This window comes from Echiichthys vipera (assembly GCF_963691815.1).
Source record: "Echiichthys vipera genome assembly, chromosome: 14".
NCBI classification, from domain to species: domain Eukaryota; kingdom Metazoa; phylum Chordata; class Actinopteri; order Perciformes; family Trachinidae; genus Echiichthys; species Echiichthys vipera.
This window is the reverse complement of record NC_139839.1, coordinates 28,989,546-29,009,842: the sequence shown is the minus strand read 5'-3', so window position 1 is coordinate 29,009,842 and position 20,297 is coordinate 28,989,546. Positions and strand designations below refer to the sequence as shown.

The window sequence follows — 20,297 nt, the reverse complement described above, 5'->3', positions numbered from 1 at the left end:
ATGACAACAACACAAAAAAGTACAGAACAGTTAGTGCTGCAGGTGTAGCATTCAGCCGCAGGTTAAACAGTACTGCAATGAAATAGAAAATAGAAAATATTTGTTTACAGACAGTTCAAATACTTGAAAATTGACACAAAGCAAACTGAATTTCCAGGCATGCACACAAATATCGTGAAACAAAACCACAACCTTTAAATTATATTCCCTCAAAATATTTCACATCAATTGTTCTAAGAAATTTGAGTTAATGTGCTTGTTATTATAAATTTAGATTATATTATTGTGTATTACAATATGTCAATATATGTTTTCATCTGGATTCCATTGAAAATGATAAATGATCATATTGAATTATTGCCCAGCCAAAGTTACAGTGCCTACGAAAGGCATGATACCCTTTTGAAATACTCACTTTTTTTGTTTTACAGCCTGAAATCATAATACATGGAAAAAAATAAAAATAATTTCCAGCGTGATTTACATATTTTGCCTGACAACATTCAAATTAATTTTTTTTTTAATTTCTGAAAATTAATAAAAAATGACAGCATCTTGTGTCATGTGACTGTGACATTGCTGGGTGTGTCAGCACACATCATGTGATGTGTTACCTTTCCCATCAGCTGCCAAGGGCTTTCCATTCTTTTTCCATGAAATCGTAGCTGCAGGGTGTGCATCTGCTGCCACACATGTTCCCACCTGAACAACAGAGAAAAGAGAACAAAGCTATTAAATATAAAACAAAAAAACCATAGAAGACAGATACATTTATTTGAATGAATCTTGTTTCACCAGTGTCCAATGCCAGTTGGAAGTGATTTCATTTATTAATTTAGTAATTAAAAAAACAATATCAAACATTTATTATATAATTTATAAGCTTGACCTGAATTAATTTTCACACAAGAATACAACAACATATAGGATTGTCTTTTTTTAATGTGGATGGTCGTGTAAAGATCTCTTCAGAGGCTTTCACCCCATGAATAATGATGTGTCATTCCACATTCCAATAACAAACAAAAAAAGCAGCCGTATAATGTACTGTCTGCTTTCCAACATTAGCAGGAGAATGTTGGGCATAGGCCAGAAAAGTCAAACAACTTTCTCATTTAGGAATGAATTCATTTTCTGTGTTCATAAGCACGCTGTCTCGTTATCTATTTGCTACATGTTCAGGATTGAAGGTCAGCAACAGTGTGTGTGAAGCAGACAATGAGTAAGTCATTAGAACATTCCTTTCCCCAAAGCGCCTGCTCTGTGCTCCCTAAAAGAAGGGAGGAGGTTAAAAGGAGGGTGAGCAGGGTGAGAGGAGTCATGAAGAATGTTGTATCTCTTCTTCCATGGTCTGATGGAGTAGGGATGGTAGCTCCTCTCCTACGATTTTTGATGCCATGTGTACCATTTTGTCCAGACGTTGGCCACTCTAATGGAACACCATCACTACATTTGTTCTTTAAATATTCAGCTCCAAATTGCTGGCTGCATACCAGGGGCCTCATGTATAATGTACCTACACCAAAGAAATATCTTATTTATAAAACATTTTAATAAAACCATTTTTCTTTTGTAAATCCCAACTCGATGTGGAATTGGGAACACATGGATCAGTCTCAAATTCCTCCCTCTACACAACCCACATTCAACCATTATCAATGTAAAGCACCTCATGAATGTTGATGCTAGAAATGAGCCTGATCAGATGTCAGGGTTTCCTGAAGCACTTTGAAGCTTGGGCGGCAGCCTAAGCGACAAGTGGCTGGCGCCTTAACTAAAGTCTTCCAAAATATATATATATTTAAAAAAAAAAAAGCTTAGCGATATTCGCCATGTTACACCGTGTCCTAACAGCACATGAGCGTCAGATTGTCGCGTCACATCAAAAGTGTGGTTTTGTTAACAATGGTTGTGTCCTGATTGCGAGCTGTAATAACCCACGGAGAATTTAGTATTAACTACTGTTACTCGCTCGTGAGGAACTAGTCAGCTTAAGAGTAATTGTTGTTGGCAGTGTTGTCAGATCTCGCGAGAGAAACAAGCAGCCAGGTCTATGAAAACAAGCCCAAAAGAAGCTACTTGTCTCTTTAAATAAATAAATGAAAGGTAAGTCAAAGCCCTTGACCTCCCTCCTATCACCACTTTGCAGGGCTCTGTAATTTAATCTGTGTCTCAATATAAATATCTGGGAATTATAATTGACAATTCCCTTTTATTCTAAGCCTCATATCCAGCAATTTGTGAAAAAAACTCAAGAGACAAATCTTGTATTTCCTCCATCTACTTTCTCAAAAACAGCAACAACAAAAAATAACTCCAGCAGTCGGGTTGCCAGGTTGGTCTGACCCGGTCCAGTAGCCTACAGGAGGTCAGAGTCTGTTTCAACCAGTTTGAACCCGTCCCCTCCTGGAAAATCACACCATAAAAACAAGGATTAGAGGAGTTTGACTGACAGTTAGCGTTAGCCATTCCAGCTAAGTAAAGATGAAAGTGATGTTAGCGATCAATGAGAAACGTAGCCATTGGTTGTGCTTTTTAATGGCGTTTCTCTCCTTCCGCTCAGTCCATGTATTGAATGCTTGGCCTATAGTGACTCTGGTTTTTGCCCGTCTCCGCTCACTCAGCTGCTGGGACAAATAACGCCCCCTTCACTGAGGCTTTTTCATGCTGTACCACCAAAAGGCCCTGTGGGTGTATTTGTTTTTGTAAATATAGCTTTTAATAAAGATTCTACATATTCAACTTTTGACTCAGAGTTACAGGGCACAAGAGACCCTCTTCAGCTTCCCTCCATTGACACATTACTATGGCTTAAATTTCACAGTGTCAGTTGTGCTGGATATACTATATTTCAACCAAAAACACCAACCTTAGACAGTGTAGTGTATAGTGTGATAGAACGGGCAAGGCTGGAGAATGCAATGCCATTGAACCTGACCACACAAGGAAAGAAATGTCCAAATCTTATAACAAAAAATCCCCGGCAAACATCCATCGTCTAATGGTCTACAGCAATACAAATAGCTTTTATACTGTAGGTTCAGGAGGGGATCTCTGTTTAAATGACATACCATTTGGCCAACACAGGCTCCTATGACATGTGTAGCTCTTCTCACCAACTCTGATTAACCAGAGGATAACCCTGACTTGACGGGCGGTCCTTGGGAAAGACACTGAACACCGAACTTCGGAGTCAGACTTGTAGTAAGGGCAATAGTGTAATAGGACAATGTGTGTGTGTGTGTGTGTGTGTGTGTTTAAGAGGGGAACATATAGGGCATGGACTGGAAGTAGTGAGGTGAATGTGTTTCAATAAAGTTTACAAAAGAGCAAAAAGAAAAAGTCAACACACAGTGACCGTGAACGTGACAAGATGGAGGCCCTGACATCTTACAGCCAAAGAGGCCGCTAGAGACAAGGTATCTCAAATCTTACAGACTTACTTTAAATGTTGTTTTGCCCAAAAGAGATTCAGTTAAATATGATAAATAAGACAGAAAAGCAGAAAGTCTCCAGATTTGAGAGGCTGCAAACATAATTTATAGTATAACTTTAATCATTCATTGATTATCAATAATAATATAATATTAACACTTCTTAAGAGAAGTTATAATTGTTGACAGACATTGTACATTAACAAACATTTTAAAATGCCATGCATAACTACATTATAGTGTGTTAAAGCATGTATATTGATTATGAATGCTAAATAGGTGGGGTTAAAGTAGTATTGCCACATAGACAAAATGGTTCCAAATATAATGATGCGTCATGTCTTTAGATTGCATTTGTTTGTCCAGGTATTAAGAAACAGCCCATTACTGGTATGTTTTACCTGAAAATGGCCTGAGTGGGTAACTGATCATAAATAAATCTTAAACTTTCACAATCTACTGTAGATCACTCTGTCCTTGAGAGACTGCAAGTACTACGTGCCTAATATGGATATTCAAGCTTAAAAACTGCTACAGTAGGATTCCTGCTGTGAAGCAACAGGCATTAACGCTTGAATTCAGCAGCATGGCTCACTTCATTTCTTTATGAAAAATAGTAAATGAGGCTCAGGCTGCTGCATTCTCCACCCCTCAACGTTGCACTTTCCTCTCATTTGGAATGCCACTCGAGTATGACGCAACCATGCCCTCCATCATCCCTTGTGCAAGTTATCAAGAGTGAAAGCCCATTTTTTTCCATCCCACACTGTCCCCCCTAATCACAAAATGCTCAAAGCTGTTCGTTTAAACCTGTATGTTAAGGTGGGAATACCAATGGAGACAGAAGCGCACACACACTTGATCCATAATAAATGAGTATAAGCTGCTTTTGGTGGAATAAATGGTAAAGACATGATAAAATTGACCAAAGCGCACCCCCTGAAGCTTTTTGATATTTAGAAATGTTGCCTCACAGCAAGAGGATTTCTGGTTCGAATGCGGACTGGGGCCCTTCTGTGTGGAGTTTGCATGTTCTCCCCGTGTCTGCGTGGGTTTTCTCCAGGTTCTCCAGCTTCCTCCCACAGTCCAAAGACATGCACATGTTAGGTGAATTGATGACTCTAAATTGCCTGTTTGTCTCTATGTGCCCTTTGATAGACTGGCGTCCTTTCCACGGTGGACCCCGCCTCACATAGGGACAAGTGGTTGAAGATAGATGGATGGATGGATGGATAGACGAACGATTTCTTAAAATCCATGATGAGTTTAAGGTCACGATTTGATTTGAAGAATTTTATTTTTTTTTGTTTAGTTTATTTAAGCTCTCACTGTTTTTCCCCCCTGAGAACTGTCATTTACTTTTTTCTGGTGGTGGCGGGGTGGGGGGGGTGTACTACACCCTATTACTTACTTACTTAGGCCTTTCAATTCCTTTCGGAACATAGGCCATTGATGAATCTTTTCCACCCTCGTCTGTCTTGGGCCATTATTTCCGGCTGTTTCCATGTCAGTCCTCTTTCTTTAGCTTCTTTCTCTGTGCTTCTTCTCCAGGTGTTTTTGGGTCTTCCTCTGTTCTGTTTGCCTTGTGGGTTCTATGTTAGTGCCTGTTTGGTTATGGACTTTTTACCTTTTCTTAATGTGTGACCAATCCAGCTCCATTTCCTCCTCAATAGCACAATACCTTATACGGTTTGGCCAGAAGATTCTGAGGATACATCTTAGGCAGCTATTGATGAAAGTCTGCAGTTTATTGGTGGTGTTGTGGTGTTCCTCCAGGTTTCTGATCCGTATAGCAGTACGGATTTGACGTTGGAGTTAAAGATTTTTAGTTTGGTATTTAGTGATATGTTTTTGGTTTTCCAGTCTTTATTTAATATGTTGAAGGTGATTCTTGCTTTGCCTATTCTTGCCTTCACATCCTCTTCTGTCCCTCCATTCACAATTAGCACACTTCCCAGGTATGTGAACTTATCCACCTCTTGCAGTGTTTGGTCTCCGATGTTTATGGGATTTGTGTTTTTATTGTTTATCCGCATTATTTGGGTTTTTCTCGTATTTATTTTGATCCCCAGTCCGGCTGCTGTTAATTGTATCTGTTGGGATTTTTCTTGCATGTGCTAGTGGCTGTGTGAAAGTAGTGCTATGTTATCGGCAAAGTTGAGGTCCTCAAGATGTTCCGTCAGACTCCATTGGATGCCCGTTTTTTTATTGGCTGGTATGCAAACTCTATTGAAACACATTCACCTCCCTACTTCCAGTTTCTCCCCTATATGTTCTCCTCTTACACACACACACACACACACACACACACACACACACACACACACACACACACACACACACACACACACACACACACACACACACACACACACACACACACACACACACACACACACACACACACACACACACACACACACACACACACACACACACACACACACACAGACAGACAGACAGACAGACAGACAGACAGACAGACAGACACACACACACACACATTATTCTTCTGCCCTAACTACAAGCCTGACTCAGAAGTTGAGGTTCCCGATTTCCAATTACAAGTGAACGCTGCATAACCGTTGTTGACGATCTGGGCCGACAGACCAACGTCTGTCAGCAGCGTCACTACCATGGAGGCTTATTTACATCTGGAGACGGAATGTCGTCACAGACACAGATATTGGAATACTCAGCAAAAAGGCAACAAGTGCTTTCATTAGTTGGTCATAAAGAAAATGAAATACATGAAAATCGTACGGAGTACAACTTTAAATAAGTAAAAATTAAATTAATTTAATTTAATTTTTTATTAGCTACCATAACATGTTAGATCTGAGTTGAGTCACCTTGCACCACAGCATTACTTAGACTGCAGCTTTATCACTAATCTCATCAGAACTTCTCTTGCAGTCTGCTTGGACTGTATATTATCCAACATGTTAGCCTCCTGTGTGCCCCCACCAGGGACCACAATGGCAACTCATCCAATACTCTGAACTGGATTTCATGTCACAATCTGATCGGTATTCACCATGGATCAACGATATGATGGAAATTCACAAGCTCAACCAAATAAAAACAGCAGTTCCCAGAGTAAATACATAATTACATTCAAGTCAAAACATTCTTCCCATGTGCAGAATCCATGTGGTGTGATTGAACACAACACTAACATGTAAAGGCTGTAGTGAATCTTACCGTTGTTGGTTTGTCCTTTTTCAATACTTGAGACTTGTCCATAACCTGAACTGAAGATGGTTTCTCTGCAAACACAAAAGGAGGAAATCAAATTTTAGAATCACAAAAGGGTACCTTTGAAAAGAAATGACAAAAAAAGGTTGTTTAGATGTGTGAGGGCCTACTCACACTGTCCTTTTGGCCGGGGCCAAAACCGTTTTTTCAGCTAAAGCCTAGTACCTTTAAGCAGTGTGAGTGCTGCCGCTCCGCGCACAACTGCGGCCAGCGGGGCCGTCCACGGCCCGCTTGAAAGAGGTGGGCTTTAGCGGAGCCGTTTGCACATGTACGAGCACGAGAGTGCGCACGTGTGCGAGCACGAGCACGAGCACGAGCCCTACGGCAGTAGCGTTATGTCCGCCTGTTCGGACATGTAAATAGAAGGACGGACCATGCGCGGACATTTAACAACAACAACAAAGGCGGTGAAAGGTTCATGTTGGTGTGATGCGGAGGTGGAGTGTTTACTGCAGATTTGGTCGGATGAAAATATTCAAAAACAGTCGACAAGACGCACAAAAACTCCGAGGTCTACGGAAAGATTTGTAAACAAAGCCACACACACGCGATCAATGCGTGTGACGTGTTACGGCGTGATGGCGTATGGACAGCAAGAAGCATTGGCCGGCCCTGGCAGTGTGAGTACAAACGGGGCTGGGGCGCGGGGGGAGAGGGGGGGAGGACAAGTACCCTAAGTCGCGGTCTGGAAGGACAGTGTGAGTACGCTCTAAATGTATCTACAGAACTGAGGGGCACATTGAGTACAAACAAATATTTCACTGACAACATTCAGTTATAGCAGCTATAGGACATATTTTCAACTTGTCCTTTGATAACTACAACCTAATGCTCTCTCTGTTGAGCTAGTCTCTTCATGTTTCCTTTTCATGCTTTGCAAAGACCATTAGCAGGTGACTCAGTCTTGGGGTAGTGAAGTTCAAACACTGTATTTCCAGAAGCAGGGGAAACAAAAGGGACAAATCTGCATTGGATTACACTTAGATGCAGTTAAAACCGAGCTGTTGATAGGAAACCTGCCTCCAGATGTCACCCGTGTATCGTTATATAGGCTTGACAGATGGAACTGATTTTGGTTAATCAGTCAGTTCTAATGACTCTCTGTTTACACGTGTGACTTCCTGTAAATACACTAAACTAGCTTGTAACATGACATTAAACAAAAGCATATGATTATAATATTAGTATTATTATTAATATTATATAATTATTATAATATTACCAAAATGTAAAAACACAAAAGTCTGCATGAATGCATTTGAAAAGGACTAAATATGTGCAAATAAGGTAACTTTTCAGAATGCATTAAATAAATAGTATAATAACAGTGAATTAAATAGTATATGTAGCCCTGGTCCATTCTAACAATCAGAAATACACAGCAAATGTATTTCTGCAGTACAACGCTTCCAAATGTGTACTCTATCAATGTAAAATAAATTCAGGTACAGTCGTGAAAGATGCTAATGTCCTTTAACAAATGTGACATGATATGTCTCTATAGCGCTTTTCAGATATGGAATATGCAACAGTCATCATCTGTTAAATAAATGGCTTATTATATGTGTATTTTATTGTTTTATTCAGACATGACAGGGCTGATATGGAGATACACATGCACAATATCTGGTACTTCAAGGGAGACACTAACTGTGTAAACAGTGGTTGAGGCCCATGATCCCCTCCTAACTCTCTCCAGACCTGAACTCTTCCTTACTTCCCACACACTTTAGGGCAATCAGAACTATGCTCAGATTTACCCTCTTTTACAAACGTATACACCTCTATTCCAACTGTCACAGCGCACAGAACCACTGATTCACCAAACCGCTGTGCAGAGGGAATGTGTCTGTGTTGGAAACGAACAAGTCGGACCTGACATCCGTGTGGTTGTCATCAATCTCCTGTCGGGGTCCCCCCCCCAACGCTGTAAACACTGTGCACCCTCATCATAGCAGTAGGATTACTAAGCAAAAGCTGTTTGATAAAATCTGTATATCACAGCCTGAAGTGAGCTTGCTTTTATTAAACGGTTACCAACAATGGAAATATTCAAGCGATGGACATATTCCAATTTAAACAGTGTCTATTAACAAAAACCATCCATAAAGCATTGTTCTTACAAAGACATAGGCCCTCCTGGCCAGTGGTAGCTTTGGAACGTACTATCTTTACTATTTTTCTATGGACAGATTAAAGTAACAGAGACAGTTTCTACTGCCTATTGAGTTACCAGTCAACTAAAGCTAACGTTAGCTTGTAGACATAGTGAAGTTTCTCAATCTGAATAAACACCACACATATAAACACTAACAGAGAGAGAGTTGTTAGAAATAAGGATAACCAATCACTTTATAAGTTGTGAAAAATAAAACTAAATAATCACTTTACAAAAATGTTGTAAAAAATAAGGCTAACCAATCAGTTTATAAATTTGAAATATGAAATCTTCTGCAAGTTTATGTTTAAGTCCTTACACGGAGTTATACAATTGTGACAAGGAATTGGACATCATAGCCGTGATATATGGGAATTATACCACGGCTAACAACCAATCAGATTGCTTGATACGAGTCATCTGTTTTTCCATAATATATAATCATATGATGGAAGAAGAGCATTCTCTGCTTTTACTGATGTTAAAACTCATTTTGCATTTGAAAGCAGTTTTAATGACTGTTGACTGTTGAGTTAGGGACAGAGTCGCCTCATAGTGCATAATGTAGGGATGCACACTGTTTTAGTGTACTGTTCCAGTATTAAGCTTACTGTAAATGGACACAGAGGTGGGGTACTCCATGAGGTTGGCGCCTGACACCACCATGCAGGTGAAGGTCTTTTGGTCTTTGAGCGAGGCCAGGCTGATGAGCAGGCTGAACTTATCATCGATGCTGACCCGCTTGGCATAATCGTCTGTGGCCTGAACTGTGGCCTGGTCAGCGCGGGCCTGTTTGATCAACAGATCGCCAGGAGTGCCATCATCCTTTTCCTGAAGAGACAGAGAAGACAGAATATGGAAGTAAGGCACGTTATGCTGTCGTACGTGCTGATTTAAAATTCACATGTTGGTAAATGAAAATAAATATTTCAAAAATTAATCATGACAAATCCATTCAAAAATGAAAATGAAACTGTAGATCACTAGATGGTCCTATCAAAATCTGCCCCTGAAGGAATTTCATGAATAAGCCCAAAATCCCAAAATATGTTGTATTCCCCCTCTCCAGAGCCAGAGATTGCAACACTCCATCAACGCAACTCTGCTTGCTTGGGCTATTAACAGGTTCCATGACAGAGCAATGTTATGTTAAGATTCAGCAGTGCAATTATTATTATCTCCTTCCAATACTTTTGTATAGTTGGGCATTCACACAGGCAAGGAAACGAGCTGCCCTCATGTATTCAACATTAATAATAATGTGATGTATGGTCTTATTCATACTGACACAGTTTAAACACAGTGTAAATAGTTTCGACCTGAGATTGTAAACAAATATCCTGCCATTCTTCTAATGTCATTTCTTCATCCATCTGGCCACCAAGCACTTCTTCTTATTCTTTTACCCATTTGGTAGAATCAGGAGATTTGGAAACGGGCCTCGTGACGACTCCAGACAATCTTCTCTAATATGTTAACATTTGACAAACCCAGAAATGTCTTTGTTAATAAGTTTCTCATTTGGATATACCTTTTGTTCATATTAATTCATGAACGCATTGCAGGACATTTTAGAGCTATGTACATAGTGTATTGAATGACCTGTTATCTAATGCGTGTTATTGTGTGATTTTATGTGGTATTTCATCTGGTTTTATGTGGTGAAGCCAAAGACAAATTTCAACATTGTGGACAATAAAGGAAATATTATAGATTATTATTAAAAACATGACACAAAAAAATACACAATTCTGACAATTAAACACACAAATGAGTCCTGTATCCTCCAAACCAATATATAATAATCTAAATCAACTCTTTACCAATGCACCCCTCAAACAATATCAATATCAACATTATTACTGTCATTTAGTTTTCACTGTACTCTCATCAACAACAACAAAAAATTGTTGATTTAAATTAAAAACAGATTTTAAAAAGTAATTTGGAGATACTTCCAAAAGTGCTTTGGATCAATTGCAGACCTTTGTCTCATATCCTCAAAGCTTAGTGTAATTCCGGCGAAAAATCGTCCCAGGGTCTTTATCGGCACTTATATACATCAAATAAGCCATCGAGTAAGAGAAATACGGGAGAGTCGCTAACAATCGGACGTGGCTAACACTGAAACGGCTTTTTTAACCACTAATACTGCTCAAAATAACACCAAACCTCTACAATAGCATGAGAAGAGTCCCTACACAGAAAACAAAGCGACTTAGTTAGAGAACCCAGAGTTTATTAAAAGAGTGTTTTGAAGACTTACCTACTGGCCCCTGTACCAGCTTCTCTCATAGTAAAGAACATTCGAGTGGATTACCAAAGTCAATCCAAAAGGAAGGAGCCCATTGGTACTTTGTTTTCTGTGTAGGGACTCTTATCATGCTACTTAGGTCGTGGCCTTCTCTATCTTTATATAAGGCCAAAAAGAGGCAGGCCATCGCGTAGTTTAATTCAAATTGATTAAAAAAAATGGTGGGACTTATTGATATGCTGCATCTGTTGTAATGACTTGTAAAGCCTGAAAACTGCTCAATGCTGCTTGCTTTGATTTGGTTCATTGAATTGCTTTTTTTTCTGATGGCTATGAAAGGGCTTAAACCTCCAATTGTTGCTTGCAACAATAATTTACTTTGCTTCTGTGATCATCATATCATATCTGTATAGTGTGTATACTGTATATTACAATGATTCTGTCTAAAAAATGACAAAGGTGTATTTAATGTACATATTTGGTTCTTCCCATTCCATTGGTGTTTTTTTGGCTAATCCAGTATTTCCCATATAAGAAAACCACATCTTAAAATGCTATATATTTCATGTTTTAATGTGCAGAACACTCTTCCTAATTTTTCCAGGAAAAATAAGTGTATGGATTATTAGTGATAACACATTGTCTCATCTCATCTTCATCTGCAGCAGCTTTAGCAGGGGACCTCAAACTTCCCTTTCCCGGGCCACATTAACCAGCTCTGACTGGGGGATCCGGAGGCGTTCCCAGGCCAGTGGGGAGATATAATCTCTCCACCTAGTCCTGGGTCTTCCCCGAGGCCTCCTACCAGCTGGACCTGCCTGGAACACCTCCCTAGGGAGGCGACCAGGGAACATCCTTACTAGATGCCCGAACCACCTCAACTGGCTCCTTTCAACGCAAAGGCGCAGCTGCTCTACTCCAGGTTCCTCACGGATGGCTGAACTTCTCACCCTATCTCTAAGGGAGACTCCAGCCACCCTCCTGAGAAAACCCATTTCGGCCGCTTGTACCCGCCACCTCGTTCTTTCGGTCATGACCCAGCTTTCATGACCATAGGTGAGGGTAGGAACGAAGAATGACCGGTATATCGAGAGCTTTGCCTTCCGGCTCAGCTCTCTTTTCGTGACAACGGTTCAGTAGAGCGACTGTAACACCGCCCCTGCTGCTCCGATTCTCCGGCCAAACTCACGCTCCATCGTCCCCTCACTCGTGAACATGATCCCTAGGTACTTGAACTCCTTCACTTGGGGTAAGGACTCATTCCCTACCTAGAGTAAGCAATCCACCGGTTTCCTGATGAGAGCCATGGCCTCAGATTTAGAGGTGCTGATCCTCATCCCAGCCGTTTCACACTCGGCACATTGTCACATCCATTTTTTCACTCATTTAGTGTATGTGATAACTTATCACATACACTAAATTATGTTATATGGTTCTCATTTTCCTCTTCCTCCTTGTCATTGAATGTCTTGGGAAAGTGTGCGTTCAGGAAGTTTTACAGTCAGTAACTACTTACGTATTTCCACTTGATGAACATAAGATCCTCTGGTGCCGGGGCTCCACTGTTGCATGGTATAACGATGGTCTCTCCATACAGAGCAGTCACAGTTTCTGTTCCCCGCACTGCAACAAAAAAATGCAACAGACTTTTGGCAAAAATATATTGTACGATTTCCCTTTAAAACAGCCAACATGGGGTTCAAATATTTGGGGGTGTTTATCACCAGCTCCTACAGGGACCTTTTTCAGAAGAACTTCCAGCCACTATTAGATAAATGCTAGTCAGCCTTGTTTAGATGGGCAGGACTCCCTTTCCCTTGCAGGCCAGGTTAATCTTATTAAGATGGTTATTTTACCAAAGTTTCTGTATCTTTTACAACATCTCCCAATTTGTCTTAACAAATCGTTTTTTTACTAATCTAGACCTTTACGCCTTTATTTGGCAGAATAAACCAGCCTGTATCAAAAAACATATTCTTCAATTCCCTAAACCTGAAGGGGGACTAGCATTCCCTAATTTACGCCACTGCTTCTAGGCCTGCAACATCAATAAACTTTTATATTGGCTCTGCGGTGAAGTTGCAGATGTCTGCCCGCCCTGGGCTCATACTGAGATAGCATGCTCTTCCGGCTATTTGCACTCTACGATTTGCTCACAGCTCCCCATAACTGCCCACAAGGTCTCACCTAATCCGGTTGTTGTCAATACCATTAAAATTTGGATCCAGTTCAGGAAGCAGTGTAGCTTGCAAAGAGCTTCGATCCTTGCCCCAGTTTTGAATAACTATCCGTTTCTCCCTTCCTGCACGACCCTGCATTCCGCATATGGTCAGAAAAGGGCATCAAAACGCTTAATGTGTCATGAACGGTACAGAAATAACACAAAAGGAGGACCCAATGCAGACACAGACACCGAACAAAAGTACAAACAAATATTTAATTACAATTACAAACAAAACGCAAAACACTACAGGGAAAACAGGCAATACTAATAACTAGACGAACGAGAAAAAAACAAGAACGAGGAGACGACGGATGATCAGGAAAACGGACGAGGAAACAGGAACACGGGAAACTACGGAGAAACAGAAAAACAAACACGATTAGATATACTAGCGACGGGGAGCGTGATAACCACAAACGAGAAAAGGAATGCCAATCCGGGGGGAATAGTTTACCAATGAAGCAATACAACGGTCTGGCGCTGCATGCCTGTCAGCTCAGGGTATAAGTAGTAATCTAGGTGATTAGCGTAACAGGCTGCAGCTTGGGGGAAACGCCTACCGGACCTAGATGACAGAAACAAGAGGAACACACACATGCAGGGTAACACAGACAGAGGGAGACAAACTCACACAAAAGGAAGAGAGGAGGATACTGACAGAAACCGAGTCTTGACATAATGACCTGTAAACCAAAGGTGGTTTTGCGTCCTTTGCATTCATGTCGTACAAATACAGCCTGCCTAATAGTCCCTTTTTTTGGTACCTTCGAATGAGCCCCCCTGAAGCTGAGATGGACCAATTCCTGTTTCTGAACGTACAACACAAACAACTGATATCTCTCATTTATAATAAGATTGCTCTTCTGAGCCCAGTCCCCACTGTATCATCTAAAAATGCATGGGAAAAGGATTTAGGGTTAGACATTACTGAGGTCCAGTAGAGGGACATTCTAAAACTGGTCCACTCATCCTTGATTTGTGCCAGGCACGGCCTGTTACAGTTGAAGGTGCTTCATAGAGCCCATTTCACCAATGCTAAATTGGCTAAGAAATACTATAGTCACAGTGACGCTTGTAACTGCTCTAAGCAGTCCCCAGCCAAACACGCACACATGTTCTGGACGTGCCTGAAGCTTTCTGAATTTTGGTCCGACATATTTCAAACCCTCAAACAGGCTCTCACAAATTTGGAACCTAATCCCCTGACTGCTCTTTTTGTGCTCTCTCCGTCTAAAAATCTGCCCATTACTACACAACGTGTCGTGGCCTTTACCACCCTGCTCGGCAGACGTAACAATCTCCTTAAATGGAAACATGTTTCTCCACCGACTCATAATAGTTGGATACGTGAAATTTTACAATGTCTAAGGTTAGAGAAGTTAACACAGAGGACTATATCCATGCCAAGTTCATCAGTGGCTCTTAGGGATTCAGATGAAAGTGTTTCAAATCAAGTTTTTGTTTGAAGGGGCATCCACACCTGTAACAACCGGTAGCTTTTTTGAAAAAGATCTGGTGTTTACGACATTAATATTGAAACAGGAGGGGGGAACTATTTGTTTTCAGTGTTTGCCCTCCCATTATATTAGGGGGGCGCTGCCTTTAAAAAAAAATCCTTTTCAAGGTCATGGGTCATTTCTATTACCTTTACCCTTAGACATCAATATATATGTTTGGCTACGCGATCTCTCCAGGAACAACCTCTGAGTCATACAGTTTTTGCAAAGGAGCAATGTAACTAGCAGAGCAATAGCATATAAGCCACCATGAGCTGATTAAGAGCTGAAAATAGCAGAGGGGAAAGCATGGAAACGCATTAGGTTTCATGTATGAGTTTTGACCTTCTGGTACATGTATATTGCAGCATGTATGAGACAAAAGGTTTACACAAGCATCATCATCCAAGTGAAACTGGGTTGTTTTTTTGCCGTCAAATTGCTGAAGCAATAGTTTAATTGTATTATGAACCACTCATGGAACGAATTATGCATGAGTGGTGTTAATAGATAACTACAATAATCATGCTGTAAGTCTTTCGGCAGGAATCATTTAGATCTAATTTTTACCTAATCTTTCCTCTCCGAAAAATCCCATGTGAATTAGAGTGGTCGCAAACTTTCTGGAGGGTTAGCTATCTCTTGGTTGAATGTGGACATAATGTCAACAGTTTCCTCTCAGTCTGGCTGCAATGCTACTTTTTTTTCCCAGCCCTCCCTTTCTTTCTCCTGCCACATTCGGTAACCGCCTTTCACAAACAAAAAACTGTGACTCTCTCTGTCCTGGAGGCATCGTATTGTTTGCTCCGACAGCTCTAACATAATGCTTTTAAATCAGGATTATCCATTAGCTGAATAGTGTTCCAGGGGAGATGAAAAATGGCCTTTCTATTAATCTGCCTAAATTGACACTGCAAAGTTATCTTTGATGTTTTCATGAACTATTTGCACTTTTCAATGAGCAAACTGGGTTTCTTTTCCTTTCACATCGCCTCTGAGGGCTGTGTTATCAAACAGTAAAAAGTTGTTCCTTAGTATTCCATAATGAAAAGCAAAGATGTTTTTTTTTGCATGCAGATGTATCATGTTCATAACAAAAGTATTTGCCATGTATTGTACATTAATATATTTTGTACCAAGTACTTTAAGTACTTTCTATAGGGTATAGTATTTTGTGTAAAATATACCCAAGGTTAGTGGTTGTGTTACTATAGGGTTAATGTTGAGTTTGTGATATTATATACAGTATTGCTACTGAAATACGTAAATTAGAGCTGGGCCAGTGTAGAAGAAGCTGGGCTAGTGTACGAGGAACGTGCCCGCGAATGACTGGGTGTGTATGCTGTGTCTATGTGGCTGACCGGGATAATTCCTTTGTGTTCACCAGAATTGAATCCGACCAGACTGAGAAGCAAGTGTGGATTCTTTTATTTAAAACAAGCCCCAACCACAGCGACTTCCTGAGTGATCCAATACGGAAGTGCCAAAAATTACAACACCATGACAACACTGAGGGGGGTGATTTTTTTTTATAGCAGGCTAGTTTTTATTTTATTGGAGGTTAAAGTTTATGAATAATTATGGCCCTCACTTCTCCTCGGAGGTAAACGTCAGCCAGATGGACGTCCCCCCAACGTCACATACATGCCCTTTTTTGGTGAGAGGAAATGAGGCAGAGTCAAAGTCTGACAAGGTCGCCTATCCCCAAGATAGGCAAGGACAATTGGATCAAGTTAGAAAGGACCAAGACGGAGAGGCTACGTCCATTTTTTATAGTCTATGATTTAAACACAACGCAGAGTTCACATTGGTTATCAGCATAATAACACATTCACCTGTCTCTGCTCTGGAGCATAATGGGAACAGCTTGACATTTTTGTGATGGCTGGACAATTCCCTTCTCACAGAGAAGAGCAATGTATATGAATGTTTGTGTCTGATGGTGTAAAATGAAAATGCATGAAAAATATCTGCCACGGTGCAACACGTAGTAACATTTACTCTTCTATAGCAGCTTTGGCTCAGAGGTAGAGCGGGTTGTCTTCCATTCGCAAGATCTTGGTTTGATCCCCAGCTATCCCGGTCCGTAAATTAAAGTGTCCTTGGGCAAGACACTGAACCCTGAATTGCTCCCGTGCTGCGCATGGGTGTGTATGTGGTGTGAATGGTTAGATTAGATGGCATTAGTGTAAATGTCTGTGTGAATGGGTGAATGTGACAAGTAGTGTGAAAGCGCCTTGAGTAGTCAGAAGACTAGAAAGGCGCTACATAAGTACAAGTCCATTTACCATTTACCATTAGCACATAATGAGAAATGATTAAGACCATCAAACGCTGTATCCAGCTCTCTTTATACAACCAGGGCTGGAATGCCTGGAAGAGTAGGGGCGGGACTTCCTGCAAGGCATACAGGGTAGGCACGCCCTGTGAATCATGATAGTCTTTTTCAGTCTACTCAGCAGTAGTCCACAAACCAATGGCTGTTTTCATGGTGGCTACGTCCACTACTCTGATCCAGTCTAAGGGCTGAGCAGAGAAAGAGCAGTGTCTTCAGAGGCTCAAACTTCATCAGAAACAAAGTCCAAACAAGATACTGCATGGCACAACAGAATGAAGGTATGGAGACAAAAATCTGTATAAAAATACCACTCTGCTAACAATGAACTACACGGGTAAATTACTGATCACATACAGTATCAGCCAACCCCACAATATGTGTATAAGTGTGTGACTGAGCCAGAGAGACATTGTTTTTGCCTGTGTATGGATGCCTTTCTGCATGAGTCATCATGCAGGGTTTCTGCCATGGCAGTGATCAAAGGCATACTGAAAGGCTGACTGTAGGCTGGCTAAAAATGGAAGCTTGGTTGGGGGGATCCTGCGGTCTGTTGACTCTGTGTGTGTCATCAGCATACGCAGGTAGGAGATGTTTATACTTCCCCCATGCAACGTCTGTCACCGCATACCACTAACTTCCCCTTGCAGGCCTCAGACCCTCCACTTAGTGTTAACATGTGTGAATGATGACACTGCTCTTGTTAAGCAACAACACATAGAATGCAATCCCTGGCTGCACAAGTATCTTTAAAATGGTACATGATAAATCTATACAACAAAGGCTGCGATATCCTGACTTTTAGTCCCTAGTATGAGCCATGTTTCAAAAATACTGCATCCTACACTTCCCATAATGCTACCAAAAGCATTCTTTCATTAAGGATGTAATTCGTGTAAAAGTTCGCAAGAGACGTTACTTTATATTTGGTTTTCTTACTCTAACGTATTTTCTTTTATTAATCTATTTTTATCGCGTGACTTTATACATTTTCTACGACACGTTTTTATCTTTTATAAGTATAGTAAAACCCCTCGTGCTGTCTTTGCCTTTTTGTCCGGCCGGCAAATTGCATCGAACTCGCGACACCAGTCCACAGAACCGGGCAGAACTTTTTTTGTCAAGCAACAAACCACAGCCAGAGGCAAGCCACGTGCAGAGCTGCAGCCACCTGAAGAGCTGAATCCAAGCCGGGACGGGAGCAGACAAGCCCCACCGATCCAACTGCGCAGCTGACCCAGTCTACAGACCAGAACTCAGGTCCGCCAAACACCGGGACTTGGACCTAAGGAACCTGCATCGGTACTGTAATTCTAGCCATAATACGTGTAGGCTCACTCTCCTACATTTGTAAGATTTTCATCTAGTCAATTGTCTATTGAGTTCCTATCTTTTGCAGTGAGTTAAAACAATGGTGATTGATTATATGACCCACTAATGAAAGCACTTGTTGCCTCTTTGCTGAGCATTCCAATATCTGTGTCTGTGGAGACATCCCCTCTCTAGATGTAAATAAAACTCCAGGTTAGTGACTCAGCTGACAGACGTTGGTCTGTCGCCAGCGTCCCTAAGTTTTTCTGCATTCACTTCAAGTCAGCTTTTTTTTTAATTCTTCACGTGCACAAGACATACAAGGAATCAAAATTGTGTTTCTCACTATCCCATGCGTAGACTAGACAAAACAAAGACAAGACACAATTAGTAAAGTGGCGAGACACAAATGGTAAGTGACACAACATAAATTATCTAACTACTATAGTAACAACAAAACAATACAATAGTAATAATAATTATAATAAAAATAATAATAAAAGTGCAGATGGTGGCATAATACTTTTACAAGTCTTGACAGAATAATATATATATATATTAGTGCAAAACTATTGATAGCAGCCGGTCCATATGTGTAATTTACAAAGTCGTTTTCTGTGTGTCCTTTATGAGTTCAGGATGTCTCTTGGAGGGCGAATTTTTATCTTCCTGACACCCTGCTGGGTCTGGCTGAGGGGAGATAGTTCAGCAGCCTAACAAAGCTGTTATTTAGTCTAGTGGTGCGGGAGCGGAGGCTCCTGTACCTCTTTCCAGAGGGCAGGAGGCTGAACAGTTTGTGTGTGGGATGGCTTGGATCAATCACTATTGTGACCGCTTTCCGGGTGATGGGAGTGGGGCACAAATGATTTTCCCTGCTATATTCACTATGCGCTGCAGGGCTCTTCTGTTGTTGAGTGCAGCTCCCGCCCCATGCAGTTATACAGCTGGAAATGATGCTCTCAATGGTGCCTCTGTAGAATGTCGTCAGGATGGGTGGTGGAGCACTTTTGAGTTCCCGCAGGAAGTAGAGGCGCTGTTGTGGGTTCTTTGCCAGTGATGTAGTGTTTGTAGTCCATGACAGGTCCTCACTGATGTGCACCCCCAGGAATTTGTTGCGACTCACTCTCTCCACAGCAACACCGTCCCTTGTCGGAAATTGGGAACCTCAACTTCTGAGTCAGGCTTGTAGTAAGGGCAGATGTGTAATAGAAATGTGTGTGTGTGTGTGTGTGTGTGTGTGTGTGTGTGTTTGTGTGGCTTTAAGAGGGGGACATATAGGGGATGGACTTGAAGTAGAGAGGTGAATGTGTTTCAATGCAGTTCACAAAAGAACAAAAAAAATAAAATAATATAAACAAATATTCAACACACAGTTACCATGAACGTGACAAGGAGGAGGCTCTGAAAGAAAAGGCTCACCTGCAGTTACATATTACTGCAAAAGAGGACACTAGAAACAACATATTTCAATTCTTAGAGAGTACAACTTTAAGCCCTCCTGGAAAATGCCCATGTCTTTCTACCCCAGTTTATAAAACAGGCTTGCTGTGTACTCCTCATGACAAGTAAACTGAACCTGACTGTCAAGACTCGGCTCTGTCAGTTTCCTCCTCTTTTCCTTTCGTGCGAGTTTGTCTCCCTCTGTCTGTGTTTCCCTGCATGTGTGTGTTCCTCTTGTTTCTGTCATCTAGGTCCGGTAGGCGTTTCCCCCAAGCTGCAGCCTGTTACGCTAATCACCTGGATTACTACTTATACCCTGAGCTGACAGGCATGCAGCACCGTTGTATTCCTTCATTGGTCAACTATTCCCCCCGGATTGGCATTCCT

General features: G+C 41.1%; 1 protein-coding gene across 2 annotated transcripts in view; it reads right to left on the bottom strand.

Moving 5' to 3' along the window:
* The window catches only part of alcama (activated leukocyte cell adhesion molecule a), an 81,661-nt gene that overhangs the window by 26,982 nt on the left and 34,382 nt on the right, over positions 1–20,297 (bottom strand). For both annotated transcript variants that reach the window (XM_083927572.1, XM_083927573.1), the window contains exons 2-5: positions 12,621–12,727; positions 9,462–9,681; positions 6,639–6,703; positions 615–702 (exon numbers count right to left, since the gene is read on the bottom strand). In XM_083927572.1, coding sequence (XP_083783698.1) covers positions 615–702; positions 6,639–6,703; positions 9,462–9,681; positions 12,621–12,727 — 480 coding nt within the window. The remainder of the gene's footprint in view (positions 1–614; positions 703–6,638; positions 6,704–9,461; positions 9,682–12,620; positions 12,728–20,297) is intronic.